The 17,270-nt window shown below is 38.1% G+C and overlaps 1 protein-coding gene across 1 annotated transcript in view; it reads left to right on the forward strand.

The window, feature by feature from the left end:
- Positions 1–13,365, forward strand: part of CDRT4 (CMT1A duplicated region transcript 4) — a 51,354-nt gene extending 37,989 nt beyond the window's left edge. The window contains exon 5 of the mRNA XM_087923080.1: positions 10,618–13,365. Coding sequence (XP_087779206.1) covers positions 10,618–11,087 — 470 coding nt within the window. The 3' untranslated portion in view covers positions 11,088–13,365. The remainder of the gene's footprint in view (positions 1–10,617) is intronic.
- The last annotated feature ends 3,905 nt before the right edge of the window (positions 13,366–17,270 follow it).

Genomic DNA, 17,270 nt, shown 5'->3' on the forward strand with positions numbered 1-17,270 from the left:
CTTATTTTGTTGGCTCCAACTAACTTCAAGCATTCTGCCTGCCGACTCCACTTCTTTCTGTCACTTTAACACTGGAGCAAAGAAGGGCAGGTCTCTTTTTAACATTGGAGTACCAGTGAATATGTGCTGCTTACAATGCACATGCATTGGCCTTATCCTCAATTGACCCTCCCGTTATTATCTCCCACTTATGTACTTGCTATGGAAACGGATGACAACTTTTGAAGAGCCCTGAGAGGTGTCCTTGCATTCCCTCCAAAGGGTGTGAGGCTGGCAGAAAATCTTTATTGGTTTTTCTCTGGTGCCCAGTCTATAACCAGTTGCCCATATTAAGCAGTTTCTGGTTTTGTTTCTGTATTGGGTTGCCTTGTACTACACTGACTCCTGCATATGTTAAATCAAAGTAGTCTCCCCACAATACCGTGCTCTAGAATGAATGTAACTGTTGCTGTCCTTCCAATATTTATTAGGAGTATCCCATGGTCAAGGAAACAAAGCTCTTTTTGGGAAACAGTCACTGATTTTGCAATGACTTTAATCATGGCAAATTTCAGCCGTATAAATTCACCATTTCTATTTCTTAACAGTCATCAGAGTCGCCTTGTTTAGAATGTCCTTTTTTCTAGTTTTTTTTTTTAAATTGGCTAAGCATGCTGTGTAAACACAAATATCATGCTTTAGCTTTATGTATGAAGGATTAATGCATTTTCGTTTATTACACTTTTCAAAACCCTGGCTTAGCATGGTGTTTGGGCACAGTAACAGATTCTAGCCTTGTATCAAATAACTCACTGGTATGTGATATATGCTAAGCAGAGGTTGGAGCCAAGCAGGCTGGCCAGGTTCTCTGCCCACCCCAACTTCAAACTCACTTGAAAGGGAATGTGTGTGTGTGTGTGTGTGTTCATTTGAGCATGAATGCACATTTTTTCCTCTTCTGGGAATCTAATAAAACAGAGTCTCAGATAATGTGAAAAGCTCTGTTCACATTCAGATTAACTCAGTTATCACCATCCTGTACCTCAGTGGCATATTTTTAGTCTCTTTCAATTTTTTAAAGTTCTTTTTATTTCAGAAGCAAAGAATAATCTTATTAACCTAGAGATATCTCTAAAGGATCTATTGGTTTTGTTGCCTTCCTGATTTGAAACTTTTATTTTCTTCCCCCTCTGTGCATATTGTTGGAATGTATAGAAAAGGTGCAATATAGATGGGAAGAAAAGAGGAAAGAAAAGGAAGAGGAAAAAAAAAGTGTGATTTTGAAATTAGTTTTTGACTAGCGCTTGTCTTGCCAAAGTACGAATAACATAAAACTAACTTCAGAAAAACATCTAAAAAGAAGAAATAGGAGAAGGAACATTTACTCTATCTACCTATATACTTATGCCCATGATGGGCATGGTGGATCAGTATTTTAAGACATATACAGACAAAACAGTGCTATATCCATGGAGACATGAAACCTCATATACAATTCCAAGTGCAGCTGACAATGGAAAGCAAGGAAAACAGTCGAAAAAGATTGATATATAGAAACAACTTATACTTGCTACGTAATGGAAGATCAGTGGAAGATTTAATTTCATCATTTTATTCTGGCTAAATGAATCTTGGGATCAGGAGTTTTTCCACTGACAATGTTTTAAATGCCCATTCTTTCCCCGTAGCAATTCCTCTTGTAGCATTAGCTGAGTTCTAAACATAGACATTTTTCACACAGCCCTGTAGGAAATGATGTGAAAACAAACCAGAATGTTCTAAACCTTAATATTTCCACAGAGAAGAAAGCTTACTATGTTCAATAAATTTATTTCTAGGCAAATATAAGATGCCATGCCACCAACCAAGTATTGCTCGATCATTCAGCCTTGCCCCCTGAGACCATTAAGTCCAAGCGCTGTGAAAATGTTCTGATAGTAAGAGAAGCTCTCTGATCTCCAGCAAATGTAGCATATAGATCTAATACACTAAGAAAAAAGGCATTCCAGAAAGGCTTAGGGGTAGGTAATTTTTTTTTCAACTGGTAAGAACATTTGGGTTCAGAGAGTAGGTCATGAGTATCAGTGGATGAACCCCTCTGTATCCAGAAATTTATCCTCTGTGATCCTGGGTGGGGTTGCACAACACGGTACATAACTTGGGGGCTATCTTGGACTCATAGCTTCTGCTTGACAAGCAAGTGGCAGCTGTGTCCAGGAGGCCTTTGCCCAACTTCATGTTGTATGCCAGTTATGCCCCTTTCTGGATACACAAATCCTCAGTCACTCATGCCCTGGTTATCTCCCAGTTGGACTATTTCAATGCACTCTACATGAGGCTACCCTTGAAAAGTATCCAGAAGCTTCAGCTCATGCAGAATGTGAACCAAAGAAGGGTACATATAACTTTTGCTGCATGAACTGCAGTGGGTGCCAGTTTCATTCTGGACCTTATTCAAGGTGTTGGTTATTGCCTATATGGCCTAGGAGGTGTTGGTTATTGCCTATATGGCATAGGACCAGGCTACCTACAGAACCGGCTTCATCCCATCCAATTGGCCCATCCCATTCATTCAGGCAGGGAAGACATGCTACAAACGCCATCAATCAATGAATTTTGACTGGCGAGGTCTAGATCTTACCTACAGAAGTGAGGAAAGCCCCCATCTTTTGGCCTTCTTTAAAGGAGTCAGAATTTGCTTGTGTAGCCTAGCATAAGAGACACAGAGGCTCACACAACCATAGGGCTGGCTGGCCACATAAAAATGCCCTCTGCCTATATTAACAACAGTTAATTTCCCATCTTGGAATTCTTTCCCTTCTGAAATTTTTATAATGTTGTTTTTATCATTTAAAATTTCTTAATTCTAAATCATTCCAATTTTCATGTTTATTGATGATAGTGTACTCTGCCCAAAACTCTTCTCCAGGGGAGTTGGGCAATTAAGACATATGAAGAATAAATAAAGTCACCCACCATTTGTATCATTTCAGGATTTCCATGGGCCAAATGGGAAGCCTGGAGCCATTCTTGGAAATAAATGTGATATCAGAGAAATCCACTTTGGACTTCAGTGTGACATTTATTCATTTATCATTAAAAAAAAATCAACTATTTAAAAATTCAGATGGTGCAGAATACTTGGCGGGCACTGACTTTAATGGGCACCATGATATCTACTCCTAGGCTAAAATTAGCATGCCTTATACATCCCAGGTTCATGCTTTGAAATCTTAGACAAAATCTTTTTTTCCTCCTTATTGCAATATGATTAGGAGTTTGGAAGTTCTGCATGGAGAGGAAGGGGTTATATTTATGTAGTGAATTATATAAACAAGAAGATCAAGGGGGAGTAGTCAAGTTCTCCATGCTTCTCTATCTCAGGAACCCTTCTTACATTCTTAGAATTCTACAAAAAGGTTAATCTCATTAGTCCCAAAGGAGTTACAACTCTCCGGAGTACAGTATTTCTAGCATGATCAGATAGATTGACTGAGTGCCTGGAGGAGGCCTGTCAAAAACTAAGGAAAGACCCCCATATAAACAACTCAGGACTGCGTTCAGGAAGCATCTCGGCTGTGATCCTAGAACATTTGTGACATCTCTGAATTTAAGGTTGTAAAAGTTATTCAGCTCCTGCAGGGGAAGATGGAGAAGGTGCACTAATCTGGAGAAACCACAGTTGAGGTTTGGAAGCATTCACATGCAGTGCTGCCTTCTGTGTTCTTAGATCTTCTGGATGTGTTTGCTTGTGTAGGCAGGGGAACCTTACCATTGCTATTCAAAAGTGCTGAAGGCACAATTCATGGAAAGCTGCTTTCAAAAGAAATCTTAAGCAGTAAGTTGACTGTTGAGAATAAGAACCCTCATCCCCCTCCCCATTTTTAAGTGAGGGGGCATGTGTTGGGGCAGTCAATGAAGGCTGTTAGAAAGGCAAATTCAGTCACATGCAAACTGCTTGGCCTTTCCATCCTACGTAGTCTGCCATCTCAAAGCACAGTCCATTGTGTCTGTAGGCCAGCAGAATCCTCCCCAGAAATTCCACAGGCCTTTCCCCAACCATCAATATGGGTTCTGTTGTGGCTCGCCCTGTTTCTTGTCTCCTAAAGCAGGACAAGAAAAAGGGCCCTTTGTCTGAGGCTTGAAAGGAATAGTCCAATCCCACAGTTGGCTTGCAATCCTAATGTCAACTATTTGTTGCCTTGGCATTTCACATAAATAAGCTCTTCCCCCTCCCCCACTTTCTTCCACCCCCCAAATATCTGAAAGCTTCTCCTTCGACTTGCTCCGCCCGAAAGCTTTCTTTAGCATAGGGGTCTTAGTACCAGGCAGAGAAGAGTCTGATCAAAGTAACAAAGCTATATTCCCTATCCAGGGAAACAGGCAACAGGGAAGTCAGAAGAGAACAGAAGAAAATAGCAGAGTTGGAAGACATCTTGCATTTCTTCTAGTCCAACCCCCTGCACAAGCAGGAGACCCTCTACATTCCAGACAAATTCTGTCCAATCTCTTCTTAAAAGCCTTCAGTGAGTTTAAAAGTCACTAAAATTAAGGTCAGAGTCACCCAACATTCCCGAACTTCTTGAACTTTTTCATAAATGGATGCTTTCTGCGGTAAAAGTGTTGGATTGGCTAACTCTTGTTTAGGAGTCAATCTCCTTAATCCCAAAGCAGATGTGCTTTCATAGATATATATGCACATAGAGACACCCTAGAAGAAATGGTTGTACTGTAGAGCAATTGAAGATTTTGGCGCTTGAAATGTCCCTCCTCTGTTTTGCAGGTGGCTTATGTGAGCCCTGGGAAAATCACCACCTGCTAATGCAGAATATTCTCCACATCTGGCAGTATCATGGCCCACTATAGTTCCTTTTCTGTACAAAGAGAACAGCTCCAGGTCCCAACATTAGAGCAACGGTTAGCTCATTCCTCCAAAATTAATAATATGATTATGATATAGACACGTCTTGTTCAAAGATGTCAGGAAAGTCAGTCAGGAAAACTAACAGGCCACTTACTTCAGCTTTGTGTCACCTCCAGAACAGTGGTGGGATTCAAAAAAATTTACTACTGGTTCTGTGGGCATGGCTTGGCGGATGTGGCTTGGTAGATGTGGCAGGGGAAGGATATTGTAAAATCTCCATTCCCACCCCACTCCAGGGAAGGATACTGCCAAATCCCATTCCTGACCCACCCCACTAACCTGCTTTCCATCTCCGTTCTCCTGTATAGGGGAACAAAAGAAGACCCAGCCAAACAGCTGCGACTCGGCAGGCAGAGAATAGATGGGGGCAGGGCCAGTCAGAGATGGTATTTGCCAGTTCTCCAAACTACTCAAAATTTCTGCTATCGATTTTCCAGATCTGGTCAGAACTTGCTGTGAGTGAGGATGAAAACCATATGCCAAAATAAATAAGGGACAAGGTTGGGGCCTTTCATTCTTTGAGTATGTGTTGAATGATGAGGGTAAAGAGCTAGCAATACTGTTTTTTTTTTTAAAGTAGGCACAGTCATGGTAGCTCTTCCAGATTTTTTTAAAGTGTCCATTTGCAAAAGGGTTTCTCCCCAGAATTACTTTTATCTGTCCTTCTTTGCTTTTACTACTAGTTCTACACATTATCTGGACATTTTGAATTGTAGACAGCCAATTTAATTTTATTTCTCTTTTCCCCAGCCCTTTCCACTATCATCCCATGCCCTGCACACAAACTATATTTAAACAGAACAAATGTTAAAATGGCCTGTCAGCTTCTTGTTGGAATTGTGTATAGTACCACAGTTTTAATATGTTATATCCACCCCCACTCACCCCTCTCCCCTTTCCTAACACATCAATTCTGTTTTGGCCTTATTTCTCCATGCTCATGTTGGCCCGACAGTGGGAAGCCATTGGACAAAAGCTTTTCAGTCAAAGGGGAATCTTTTCCAAGAGTTGTATCTGCCAAGTTTTGCTTCAAAGGATTTGTTCCCATTAAATGGCTTCCTGCCATGTGCTGTAAACTTAATCAGTCTAATGGACATAATACAAAAATAAATTGTTTCTTGATTGTAGTAACTATAAAGTAGAACAAGAAAGTTAGCCAAATGGTAGAGTTTATAGGTACAATGTTAAAGATGCGGTGATAGGATAGAGCTTTGTCCCATAAAACTGGAATTAATTTGTTTTAGGGTGCTTCTACCTAAGGCTTCTGAGCCAGTTTGAAAACAATCTGGATTTCTATGTCTCAGTGACATCAATAGTATTCAATGTAGAGATTATTTATTTTTGGCTCATCTGCACTGTATTAATCATGCCACAATGCTAGGAGACCTCCACAATGAGAAGCAGTTTTGCACAAGCTATGTCTGTAGCATAATCATATTATTGATTTTACAGGAATGAGCCAACGGCTACAAAGCTAGGGAATGTTGTTGTTTGCTATTTTTTGTTTTATGCTGTAGCTCCATTTTCCCATTGGATGGAATTCTTATCTGATTGTGTTCCTTATGGCAGAATTGCCTTTAATTTTTATTTTTTGGGGGGGAGGGGAGGGATTTGGGATAAAACACTATGTCACTGTTAATGCACTTTATATTTTCACTGGAGTACGCTAATAGCTTTGAAAAGGGTATGCCACAGCCACTGTGAAAATATCTGCTTCAACCAGAAAGCCAGGTGGGAATGCAGAAGAAAGGCAAGGTTGCCCCACCTTACCTTACACCCAGTGTAAGAGAAGGGAGAGGTAAACTTAAGGCTTTCAAGATTATATTATAGCACTGTGTAACAATGAAGTAGATTCCAGGAACTCTTGTGCTATCTCAAAGAGTTGAGGGGGCAACTGTGTCAACGACAGCTGCATGGATTAAAACATTCAAATTATAGAGCTACTACTACAATCCCATTTTCTAAAGAACCCCAGTGTAAAAGGAATAATGGTGACCTGTAAATTGCTTTCAATCTTTTCCTTACTAAACTATTCCTTTACAGTTGATACATTTTGAGCATCTTCAATAAGAATGAAATTTGCCAAAAGAGCTAGATAACATATCAGTCCTTGTGATGATGTTGATACTATCCATTCAGTCATGTCTGACTCTTGGCAATTCCATGGGACAGGACTCTCCACATCTTTCAATTTTGCACTACTTCTTTGAGTTGTTTTATGCTGTCCTATGCTGTGGCTGGTATGAGCTTAGAGGGTATCCACCGTGTTTTTTGGCAGCTTGATTTACTTTTACCGCTAACTTCCAAACATAATTTCTTCCTCCAGTGAACTCCTCCACACTGACATGGCAAAAATAAAGACCAGCATAGGAGTTAGATAATTTCTTGAATCCTTCTACAGCTTCTCTTTCCCCTTAACCTTTTTCTAGAGAGGCTCTTGGTTTTAGAATTAGCACATTTAATTTTTTTATCTTGTTTCTGGCCTGTGTCTTTTAGCCTTTCCCTGTGAAACTCATCAAACAGTTTCCAGGCTTCTCTTTTGCAGCTTAAAAAGCCAGAGCTTGAGGGATGGTTTTTATGAATGATTCTGTGCTGCATCTTGCTTTGCTTTGGCCAAACTATTGGGTGGGGTCGGAGAAGAGAAGTAAGATCAATTTCATATTACAGTTAATTAGTACAACAAATTAACTCCTGGAGAACAGAAATGAAGTTCAAGATTTGTAATGCCTATTGGGAAAAAAAAAATCCCCAGAAACATATATAGGGATGTGAATACCTTTGAATAATCCCACAAATAAATCGTTTCACTGGGGAAAAATGAATTTTATAAGTGTGGGAAATAACATCAAAGAAAAATATCTAAAGCTTTTCCATGCAGCAATCTTAAGCTCTTGGACTCCCATGTATAAACCAGCTGGAAATGAAATCAGCTGAAAAAATACTTTCCCAGGTTTCAATTTTTCTCTTTGTTTTGTATGCAGTGACAGCCTGATATCATGCCTGGACTTTGGTGAATTTACCTGGACTGACAAAAACAAAACAGTTACATTTTTACAATTTGTCCTGAACTTTTGCTAGAAGAGGAAAGTGATACAATTGTCAATTTTACCTGATTTTTTTTAAAGCAGGTTGATCCTTTTACTATGCTATCACTCAGATCTTTCCTTTCCTGTTAAAAAGTCCATTTTTTTTTCATTATTCCATTGATGTATATATCTTATGTGTTTATAAATAAAATGGCCATGAAGGGTAGTAACGGGTGATTGAAGCAGCACCTCAACCTTGGCAACCTTAAGATGTGTGAACTTCACACACTGGAGGGGAATTCTGGGAGTTGAAGTCCACATATCTTAAATGTGCTAAGGTTGGGAAACATGGACTGAAGGGAACGGGTATTCCTGTCACAGTGCATCATAGTCAGTTGGAGTGGCTAATGTATGCCAGATCCTGAAGATGAAACTCAAATTCTTTGGCCACCTAATGAGAAGGAAGGACTAAAATTCCATCAGAGGAAGAAATTATCAAGAAAATATTGGATTGTGCTGAAATGAGTAAATTGACATTTGAAATTAGAGAACAAGAAGATAAACAATTTTATGAAGTTTGGGATCTTTTTTATCAATGGTTAGATAATAAAACACAATAATAGAATATTTAGATTTAGGATATAATTTTTTTTTGATATTATTTTTATAAAACTTTATTAAGATAGATTTGGTATGATCTTAAGATTCGTTGCAAAATAAATTAAGTAAATTATAGTTATCTCGTTAAAGTATGAATTAATAAAATTATAGTTAAATGATTTCTTAGTAATGATACTAGGTTATACAATTGTTGATTGATAATATGAGTTATTATGTAATATAATTATATTAGCGTTTAGGAAATGGATGCACACAAAAAAAGTGGTAAACCAACTGATACACTGTTTGTAAATTTATGAAGAAGGATGATGTTTTTATGTTTTATGTTGTATGTTTTATGTTGTTTTGTCTGTTGTTAAAATAAAAAACTTTTTTTAAAAAAAGAGAAGGAAGGACTCACCAGAGAAGAGCCTAATGCTGGGAATGGTTAAGGGCAAAAGAAGAAGGGGATAGCAACAGGGGTGGGATTCAACCGGTGTTACTACCGGTTCATGACTACGTTTTGCATGCATGTGTAAAAAACCTTAAGCTGTGCCACCCAGACAGCTGAAAAGTGCTGCACACGAGCGCGCAGTGTTTGAAAAGCCATTTTTTTTCCTGCTTTTTAAAACTCAGCTAAACTTCTCAAAGCAACTGAGGTTGAAAAAGCAGGAAATAAAGGACACATAAGTGCCTGGGTGGGCGGATGGGCCAAACAGCAGCAAACACAGAACCGGTTCAGTGTCTGCTGCTCTTCAGAGCTACCAGCTCTATAGAGCTGGGCAGAACCGGTAGCATCCCTCCTCTGGATAGCAGAGGATGAGGTGGCTGGATGGAATCACTGAAGCAGTCAGTGTGACCTTAAATGGACTCCATGGGATGGTAGAGGACAGGAAGGCATGGAGGAATGTTGTCCATGGGGTCACGGTGGGTCGGACACGACTTTGCAACACAACACAACAATGTATGCCTATATCACTTCAGCCAGTTTGAGTAGAAAACACTACCTTGCTTCATGATTTTGGTTCTTCCTGGCATTGGAAATAGCTGTGCAACATATTGTCATGTTGTCAGTTTTATTACTGTGGAAGGTTTTCAAACATACATGGCTAGTGTTATACATACATGGCTAATGTATGTATGTTTCAAACATACATGACTAGTGTTATACTACTCCCCTACACCAACAGAGTCCAGTTCTGTCCACCAACCAGATTGAAGCAGAGCTCATGGTAATTAAACACCTTGTTACTAATTAAAAACATTTGACCTTCCTCTCCTGTCTGCCTCTACATTTTAACACACTCATGTGAAGCACTTTTTCTATGTACAGAGTTCATTTTATTGTGCGGTTCGAACTATGTCTAGACAGATATTCAGTGGGACTTCCTCATAAACATACATGTCTGGAGTCCAAGACGTTAGTACTGGAATATTTTTCATGATGGTGTCTATTGATAACAGTTCAATGGTTGAATGCTTTATTATTTATGACAGAGCCAGATGAGGAAGTGTCCTTCAGATATTCATTTGTTGAATTATATATACATATATACAATAATATATAGACAGTTTTCACAAATAATAATACATAATAAAGTTTTCACTAATAATTCAACTATCAATAACATGAGGAAATCAATAGTTACTATAATTTCCCAAAGTCTTTTTGCTATTTTTTAAAATGTTATCTCTGTAAATTCTCTCTGCCACATATGTTTTCATTTCAAGGTTTTATATTGACCAATGGTATTTTCTTTTTATTATGCCAAATGTCTTCACCCTTGTGACCTCTAGATGTGTTTGGACTATGTGTCTACACTTGAAGTCAGCCTGATTTGGTGAAACTGCCGTAGTATTTGGGGCATCTGATTTGTGAACAGATAAATCTTTTTTATGGTAGCCTCCTTAGGAGAAGACCCACCATGTTTATAATTCATAATATGCCTCTGATTCAGAAGGTTTGCTTAGCTTTGCAGCAAAAAAATGGTTTCTTCTGATTTGTAGGAAACAGGTTATTCTCTGGAGGTGGAGCAATTTGGGTTTGAAATGCTTCTCCTAAAATGTTCTTTTTCTTTTGGGTTCCAGATCGGTCTTTGAAATCAGGGAATATTGGTATCCCATCCCATCTCATCCATGTGTGCCACTGGCCAGCCTACACCACTTACACGTCACCCATGGTTAAGAATTTTATTGAACAAGACAAATCAAGAACTGCCACGTTGCTGAAAGCATCTCATTTGAGCAGTCTAGCACAGCACCGCGGGAAGACCAGCCAAGACTTGCAAAGGAAATCTAGCCCTGGTTCTCAGGAATCAGAGGCAGCTCAACCAGGTCCAGAAGAGTCCCAACTTACTGCCACTGTTAGCTTCTGTTGGGCTCAAAAGGATTCCCTAGGCCATCGTGGTGGCCTGGGAGGGCAAAGCAGCTTTTTGCCTAAAAGTAATTTGGTCATTTTTGCCAAGAAAAGAAACCCTTTACGTGTGCTGCCAATGAAGCTGCCAGATATTTCCCAAAGGGGAAAGAACAAAGAGTCATGCTGCACTAAAATTTCTTAGCAACTAATATTTATTTTGAGAGCATTTTTTTAAGAAACTGGATAAAGGATATATGCTGGCAACATTAAGGAGTCTGACACGCAAAAAAGTATACTGTATTGATGAAAATTCAACACTGCCCAATAAGACGGTGAGTCAACCATTTAAACCTGATCATCGCAGGCCCTGGTACAGTTACAAAAACTGTGGATGTGCTTTAGTTATATCTACACAAGCCTATGGACCCTGGAAGCCATACTACACATTCAGATTATATTAATGACAGATCAATCCTTTTTTTTTTTTCATTATCCCCTCTCTGCTTTTGAGAGAATGGCTTGCCTGTTCTGGGCAAATATGCACATGATGGAAGGGACAACACCTGCCTTATCACACTGAATTCATTACTTTTCTAGATACATGAATGAACATTAAACAGCATCATGACAGTTGTGCATTTACTAAAAAGAAAGGGACAATGTGGAATAGACTGTCTGGTGCACTGCTGTATATAAATGTCCTATAAAAGCTCCTCCTGAACTCCTCTTTGTTGCCAAAAGGAGCACCGAACTGAAATTCCATAGGGAGTGAACCTGATATAGCCAACGCAGGACAGATAAACTGTGCAAGCTGATATAGTTGGGCACAAGGAAAACCACCCAAAATCAGACTAAACATTTTACCTTGAGTTCCACAGCCAGATGACACTTTCAGTTTGGTGTTAGGGAAATGGGAATTTCCTAAACACAGATTCTTTCTAGTTTATTGGACTGCACAACCATCATACCACTGCCATTATTCATTTAGTATTTGTATGTAAGATACCTAGCTCTCCTTTTGGGACAGATGAAAAGTTAGTGTACATGTTGCTTCTTCTTATTTTTTTTTCCCTACTGGGAAGTGGGTTGGACTAAGAGAGGCTGGCCTAAAGTTTTCGTGTTTTAATGAGCTTTCATTTTAAAGATAGATGAGAATAGAGTGCTCTTAATCCAATATCATTGGAGGACACAATATTGTCTACACCTAACTTATCACACAGCATAAATATTTATTTCTTATTTGCTTTGTTAGTTTTTCTTTGTTACCTATACTATATGATTAAAAAAGTGTGAGAATGCTAAGGTCCCATTCTGTAGATCTACTTGTTGCTAATCTGACATCTTCCAGGGGTTTTATATGATAACTCCCATCATACCCAGAAATGTCCATATTGATTTGGGAGTGTGACAGCTGTAGTCCTAGAGACACTATTCCAGTTTTTAAAATAAAAACTGCAAAATGATTATAGTAATAAAATATCTCTCAGTAGTTTATAACATAGATAAAATAAGGCACCTCCTGTCTGATTTGTACCTGGTTTGTTATGAATATCCATAACAGGGACTTTTTTAGGAGAGTGCCATGTAGAATTTTCTGAGAGGTTTAAATGGGTTTAACTTATCAATGTATACATAGGTTTTCAAAACGTTCTGGATGAAGTTCCTCATTATGGAAAAAGTAAATTTAACCATCGTGCATTGCTAGCTGGTTAAAAATCAGAAAGACAACAGTAGAAGTAAATAAGCAACTTTTGTAGTGGTGGGAAGTAGGAAAGGTGCATCTTAAAGGATTTGGTTTGGGACCAATACTTTTTAACTTGTTCATAAATGACTCTTGACTAAGTGATGAACAGTGAGCTTGCCAGGTTTTGGGGATAATTTTCACAAAGTGATCATTGTGAAAAGATTTACAATAATTACTTTAAACTGGGTAAATAGGTATCCACATGTCATCTCAGTATTTTTGAAATTACCTAGAAAAAGATCTTATGGATCTTCAAAGAAAATGTCATGTCAGAGTGCTGTGTCTATGAAAAAGTTATATTTCCTGTTGGGGAACTTTAGGAAATGGAAAAAAAGTTTGTAATATCCTTAGACAAATTTATGGTATAGCTGCATCCAGAGTACAGTATGATACATGATGTAAAAAAGGGGACACAATTTTTTTTTCTTTCCTCCCTTAAAACTCTAGGACCAAGGGGGCATCCACTGAAGCTCAGAAAAATAGTTCATGCAGTGCCCAATAGACTTCTTTACCTCGATGTAGTAAGGGCCAGTAACTTGAATGACATTGAAATTCATGCAGGACAGGTCCCTTAAGTGCAATTAGTTACTTCACAATTGGAAGTATTCCAAATACTAATTGCTGAAGAATAATGATGGGAATGGAGTATCTTCCTAATTCCAGCTTGAGAGCACTAATAATACATATATGGTGATAATCTAATTACCTGTAATTATGTTCAGAAGCCTATTGTACATCATCCTCATAACTCAAATAAAAGGAGAGTTCCTTCAAATTTTTGTCTTATAGAATTTTGGAAGAAAAATGTATTACATTTTGAAGGATGAAAAAGTCAGTCTGTTTTTTCAATTGTTCGTTATACCTTTTTGCCACTATGATTTTCTGGAAATGTAAGTATTTAAACTATCTGTCTGTTCTGTCTATCTCTGTCTCTCTCTCTCTCTATCTCTATCTCATCTATCATCATTTTTCAGAAGAACATTCATTGACTAATGGTGTTCCCTGCACATTCTCAGTATTTTCTGTTTGCAAGATGTGAAGATGGGCACAATCTATCACCAAGCTGCTTTGGAAGCCTTGAGAAATAGAAAGACCAGCTGTGCAAAAGTGCCTTTATTCAGCTAGACTAGCTGCAAAGTGAAAACCTCCTAATAAATAGCAACAACTATAACTAAATCAGGGCCAATAACTTGGAAAACCTGCTAAATTTAGAGTTTAGCAAATTATTTTCTGGCCAGACTCCTGTCTCCTTAATGACTCCATGGGAAGCTGAAGAAATTCAGTAGGTGAAACATTTCAGTTGGCTTCATCTGCATGCCAGGAACATTTTCTAAACCCAGGTTATAGAAAATAAAGAAACCCTCAGATTCCTTTTTCCAAAATGACAGAATCGAATAGGCAGGAATATCCCTGAACTAGTGGCAGTTACATTTAAAAATAAAACGTGGAAAGCAATGTGAAGACTTTTTTATTTGAATCTGGAGGAGCTCTGTTTGCTGTAGAAGTTTTATCTCTAAGGAAGATTCCTTTGTGCACAACTACACGGTGTTTTATTTTTAGTTATTCAAAAGTATAGTTGGTCAAAAGTATATATGAGCTGTTCAGGATTTATTTTTATTTCTATCCATATGTATCCTACATCACAAAGTCAAAGTGGCATCCATCCACCCCACCCCACAGAGTTGCTATTGTGGGGAAAATAAGAAGAAAAAATATTAAGTATATTCACCACCTTAAGTTACTTATCAAGTAATAAAGATGGGGTTCAAAAAAATCTAATAAAAATAACATAGGATCTTCATATGAACTAGTTTAATCAAATCATTCCAATGATCAGATTTTCATAGCATGAATTATGGTTGTATATCAATCTTAACGTTACTGATTACTGATTATTATTACTGATAGATGCAACAATCTCAGATACATTCGGACTTGGGTAATATTCAGTGGTATCATTTTACTGACAAGCTGTATCTACTGATGGATTTGGAAGGGTGGGGGGGACATGCTGGGAATTCCTTGGATAAAAATGACAGGTGGCTGGAGGTCAGCGTTCACTTTGAAGTACTTCCAAACACTTTTTGAAAGGTTTTTTTTTTTAAAAAAATATCACAGATCTTTAGGATATTTCACAAAAACAGGAAAAGGTAACCATGACATTCTGGGCCTCAAAACCAGTGTCTCCTACAGCTTGGCTACGTGTCAGAGCTCCAAGTCTGAAATGCAGGTCAGCCACAATATTTACTGGAGAACTTTTGATGTTCCCCAACTAACTGGCCTTACAATCATGAAAAAGGGTTTAAGATACACATGTGAGATTCTAGCATCAATTAATGTCTATGCACACAAGGCATGATTGATGCCATTAGATCTAGGTGCACAGGGGACTTTGGCTGGGCTGTCACTCATTAAAAAGCACAAACTTTATCAAGATGTACTGTTAGCAAGCATGGACTCACAGACTTACTGTAGGTACTTGTGTAGAACAGCATGGAGTATAAGAAGTAATAACTGATGGAAGAAAGCTGCAGGGTGCAGGGCAGCTACTCTCAGTCAGTAGAAATTAGGATAAACACGTTTCCTGAAAAATTAATCCTCCCTCAATCTCTTATAAATAAATAAATTTGCAAGCTGTCCCAACTGAAAAGCTAAGCTCTGTAGAAGCATAATGCAAAAATTCTATTTTTTTCCCCTGGTGGTGCATAGGAACACAAATGAAAGTCATCATTTGGATATTTATTTCCTCTTTCCCTGGGTTAGTTTTGTCTTTTTAGTCTTAGCAACCCCTCAGAAATATTCTCTGGAAAATGTGAATGACAACAAATATTATAAATTTCTTGGAACTTAATTCCTAAGACCAAATAGGTAAATAGGGCATTTCTGAAATTCTCATTGTTTGAGGAAACAAGCTAGTATAATATTACTAATATCTCACAATTGATTTTGATGAATATTTATATCTGGGTGTCAAACTCACATCATCACATGACATATTGGGACTTTCCCCCCTTCGTTTAACTGGGTGTGGGGTGACCAGTGCATAATGCATCCAGCCAGGAGTCGGAAGTTTGACAGCCCTGATTTATATCAAGCCTCAGCCAAAAGTTGTCATCTTGGTGGTGATGGACCCCTGGCTGAGTATTTTTTTTCTAGATTCAAACTAGGTCCATCAGTTGAAAATCTGCCTGTAAGCTACTTCTAAGGTACCACCCCCCGCCCCAAAGTCCCAATACATAGAACTAGAAATGTTAACATTTCTAGTTTTGCTGGCCAGCAATTTGAGCATCCTGTTCCTATCTTACTTTACAATAGATAAATGGGCAATTTGCAATGAGTAAATATATAATAACTCTATTAAAGTCAGTTAATCTATTATACAAGTCTGACAAAAAGATACTATACAGAAAATAGTATGTGTTTAAACAAAAGCTTCAGTCAAAAAATTTTCAAAGAATCATAGCAGGTGATATGTTTCTTAGATAGCTGACATAAAACGTTAAGAGAAAATGAATGAATAACTTAACTGTAAATATTAAGAAACCATTATGGAAGTTTCTTATATATCTCATGTATTCTTACATGTTCCACTAGCTTGATTAAGATAATTCTAGTAGAATAGTGTTTAAAAAGGCAATTTAGAATGTAATAACAACATTAGGACAGAATCAATTTGAGATGAGGACTGATATCTCAAAAAGCCTGAATTGGGTCAGATTTTAAAAGAATAGTATCCTTCAAGTCTAATGTAACTCATGATGACTTATTGCACATATCCATTATCCATTATTGCAATAATATGGAAAGGATTTGTGTTGCCTTCTTCTGGATTTTTTCCAGTCTCGTCTAAGACATGATGTTGGTTTCCTACTCTGTTACTGATCCAAACCTGCTTAGCTTTCTCAGTTCAACAGATGGTTAGGTATTTCACAGCAATTCCAGTTGACTGTGGGGTTTTTTTAAATGTGTTGCCCCAGGTCAATTTTTGATTCCTGATGGCTGCCTGGACTAATCCCTGTAGTTTTGTTAGCAAGTAGTAGTAGTTTTCAGAAATGGTTTGCCATTGCCTCCTGTCTAGGGTTAAGAGAGTGTAACATATCCAAAGTCACCCAGCTGGCTTTGTGCTAAGACAGAACTAGAATTCACAATCTCCTGGTTTCTAGACTGATTGTCCAGCCACTATACCAAACTGGCTTTTGTTATCTGATTGTGAATTACCAGTTGGTTATTGTGGTAAACATACATTTGCACTAAGACAATGGGGGGGGGGCAGGAAACAAAGAAAACACCTGATGTGTGGAACTGTGCTTGGATTACTAAGTTTTTATTTCCTTGCAACATTTTATTTTTTTCAGTTGCTTGTTTGACTCAGAAATGTGAGCTCAAAAAAAAAGGGGGGGATGCAAGGAGCTGGAATCATAATTGTGCAGATCTGACTTTTGTAGAAAAAATATTGACCTGTTGCTGGTTGATAGAAAAAAGAATATCTATTGCACACCACCTCTGAGTAACTGCAGATAGAATTCAAACAGAGCTGACAATTGTTTAGGATTGTAATTCCCTAACAGGCTTTGACCAGCTCAGGAGGCAAGCCTTGCCTTGTTTGGATGATATTCATATGATATTGCTTTTCAAGACACA

Source organism: Pseudonaja textilis, chromosome 2 (assembly GCF_049901715.1).
Source record: "Pseudonaja textilis isolate UNSWEBS1 chromosome 2, rPseTex1.2, whole genome shotgun sequence".
NCBI lineage: Eukaryota > Metazoa > Chordata > Lepidosauria > Squamata > Elapidae > Pseudonaja > Pseudonaja textilis.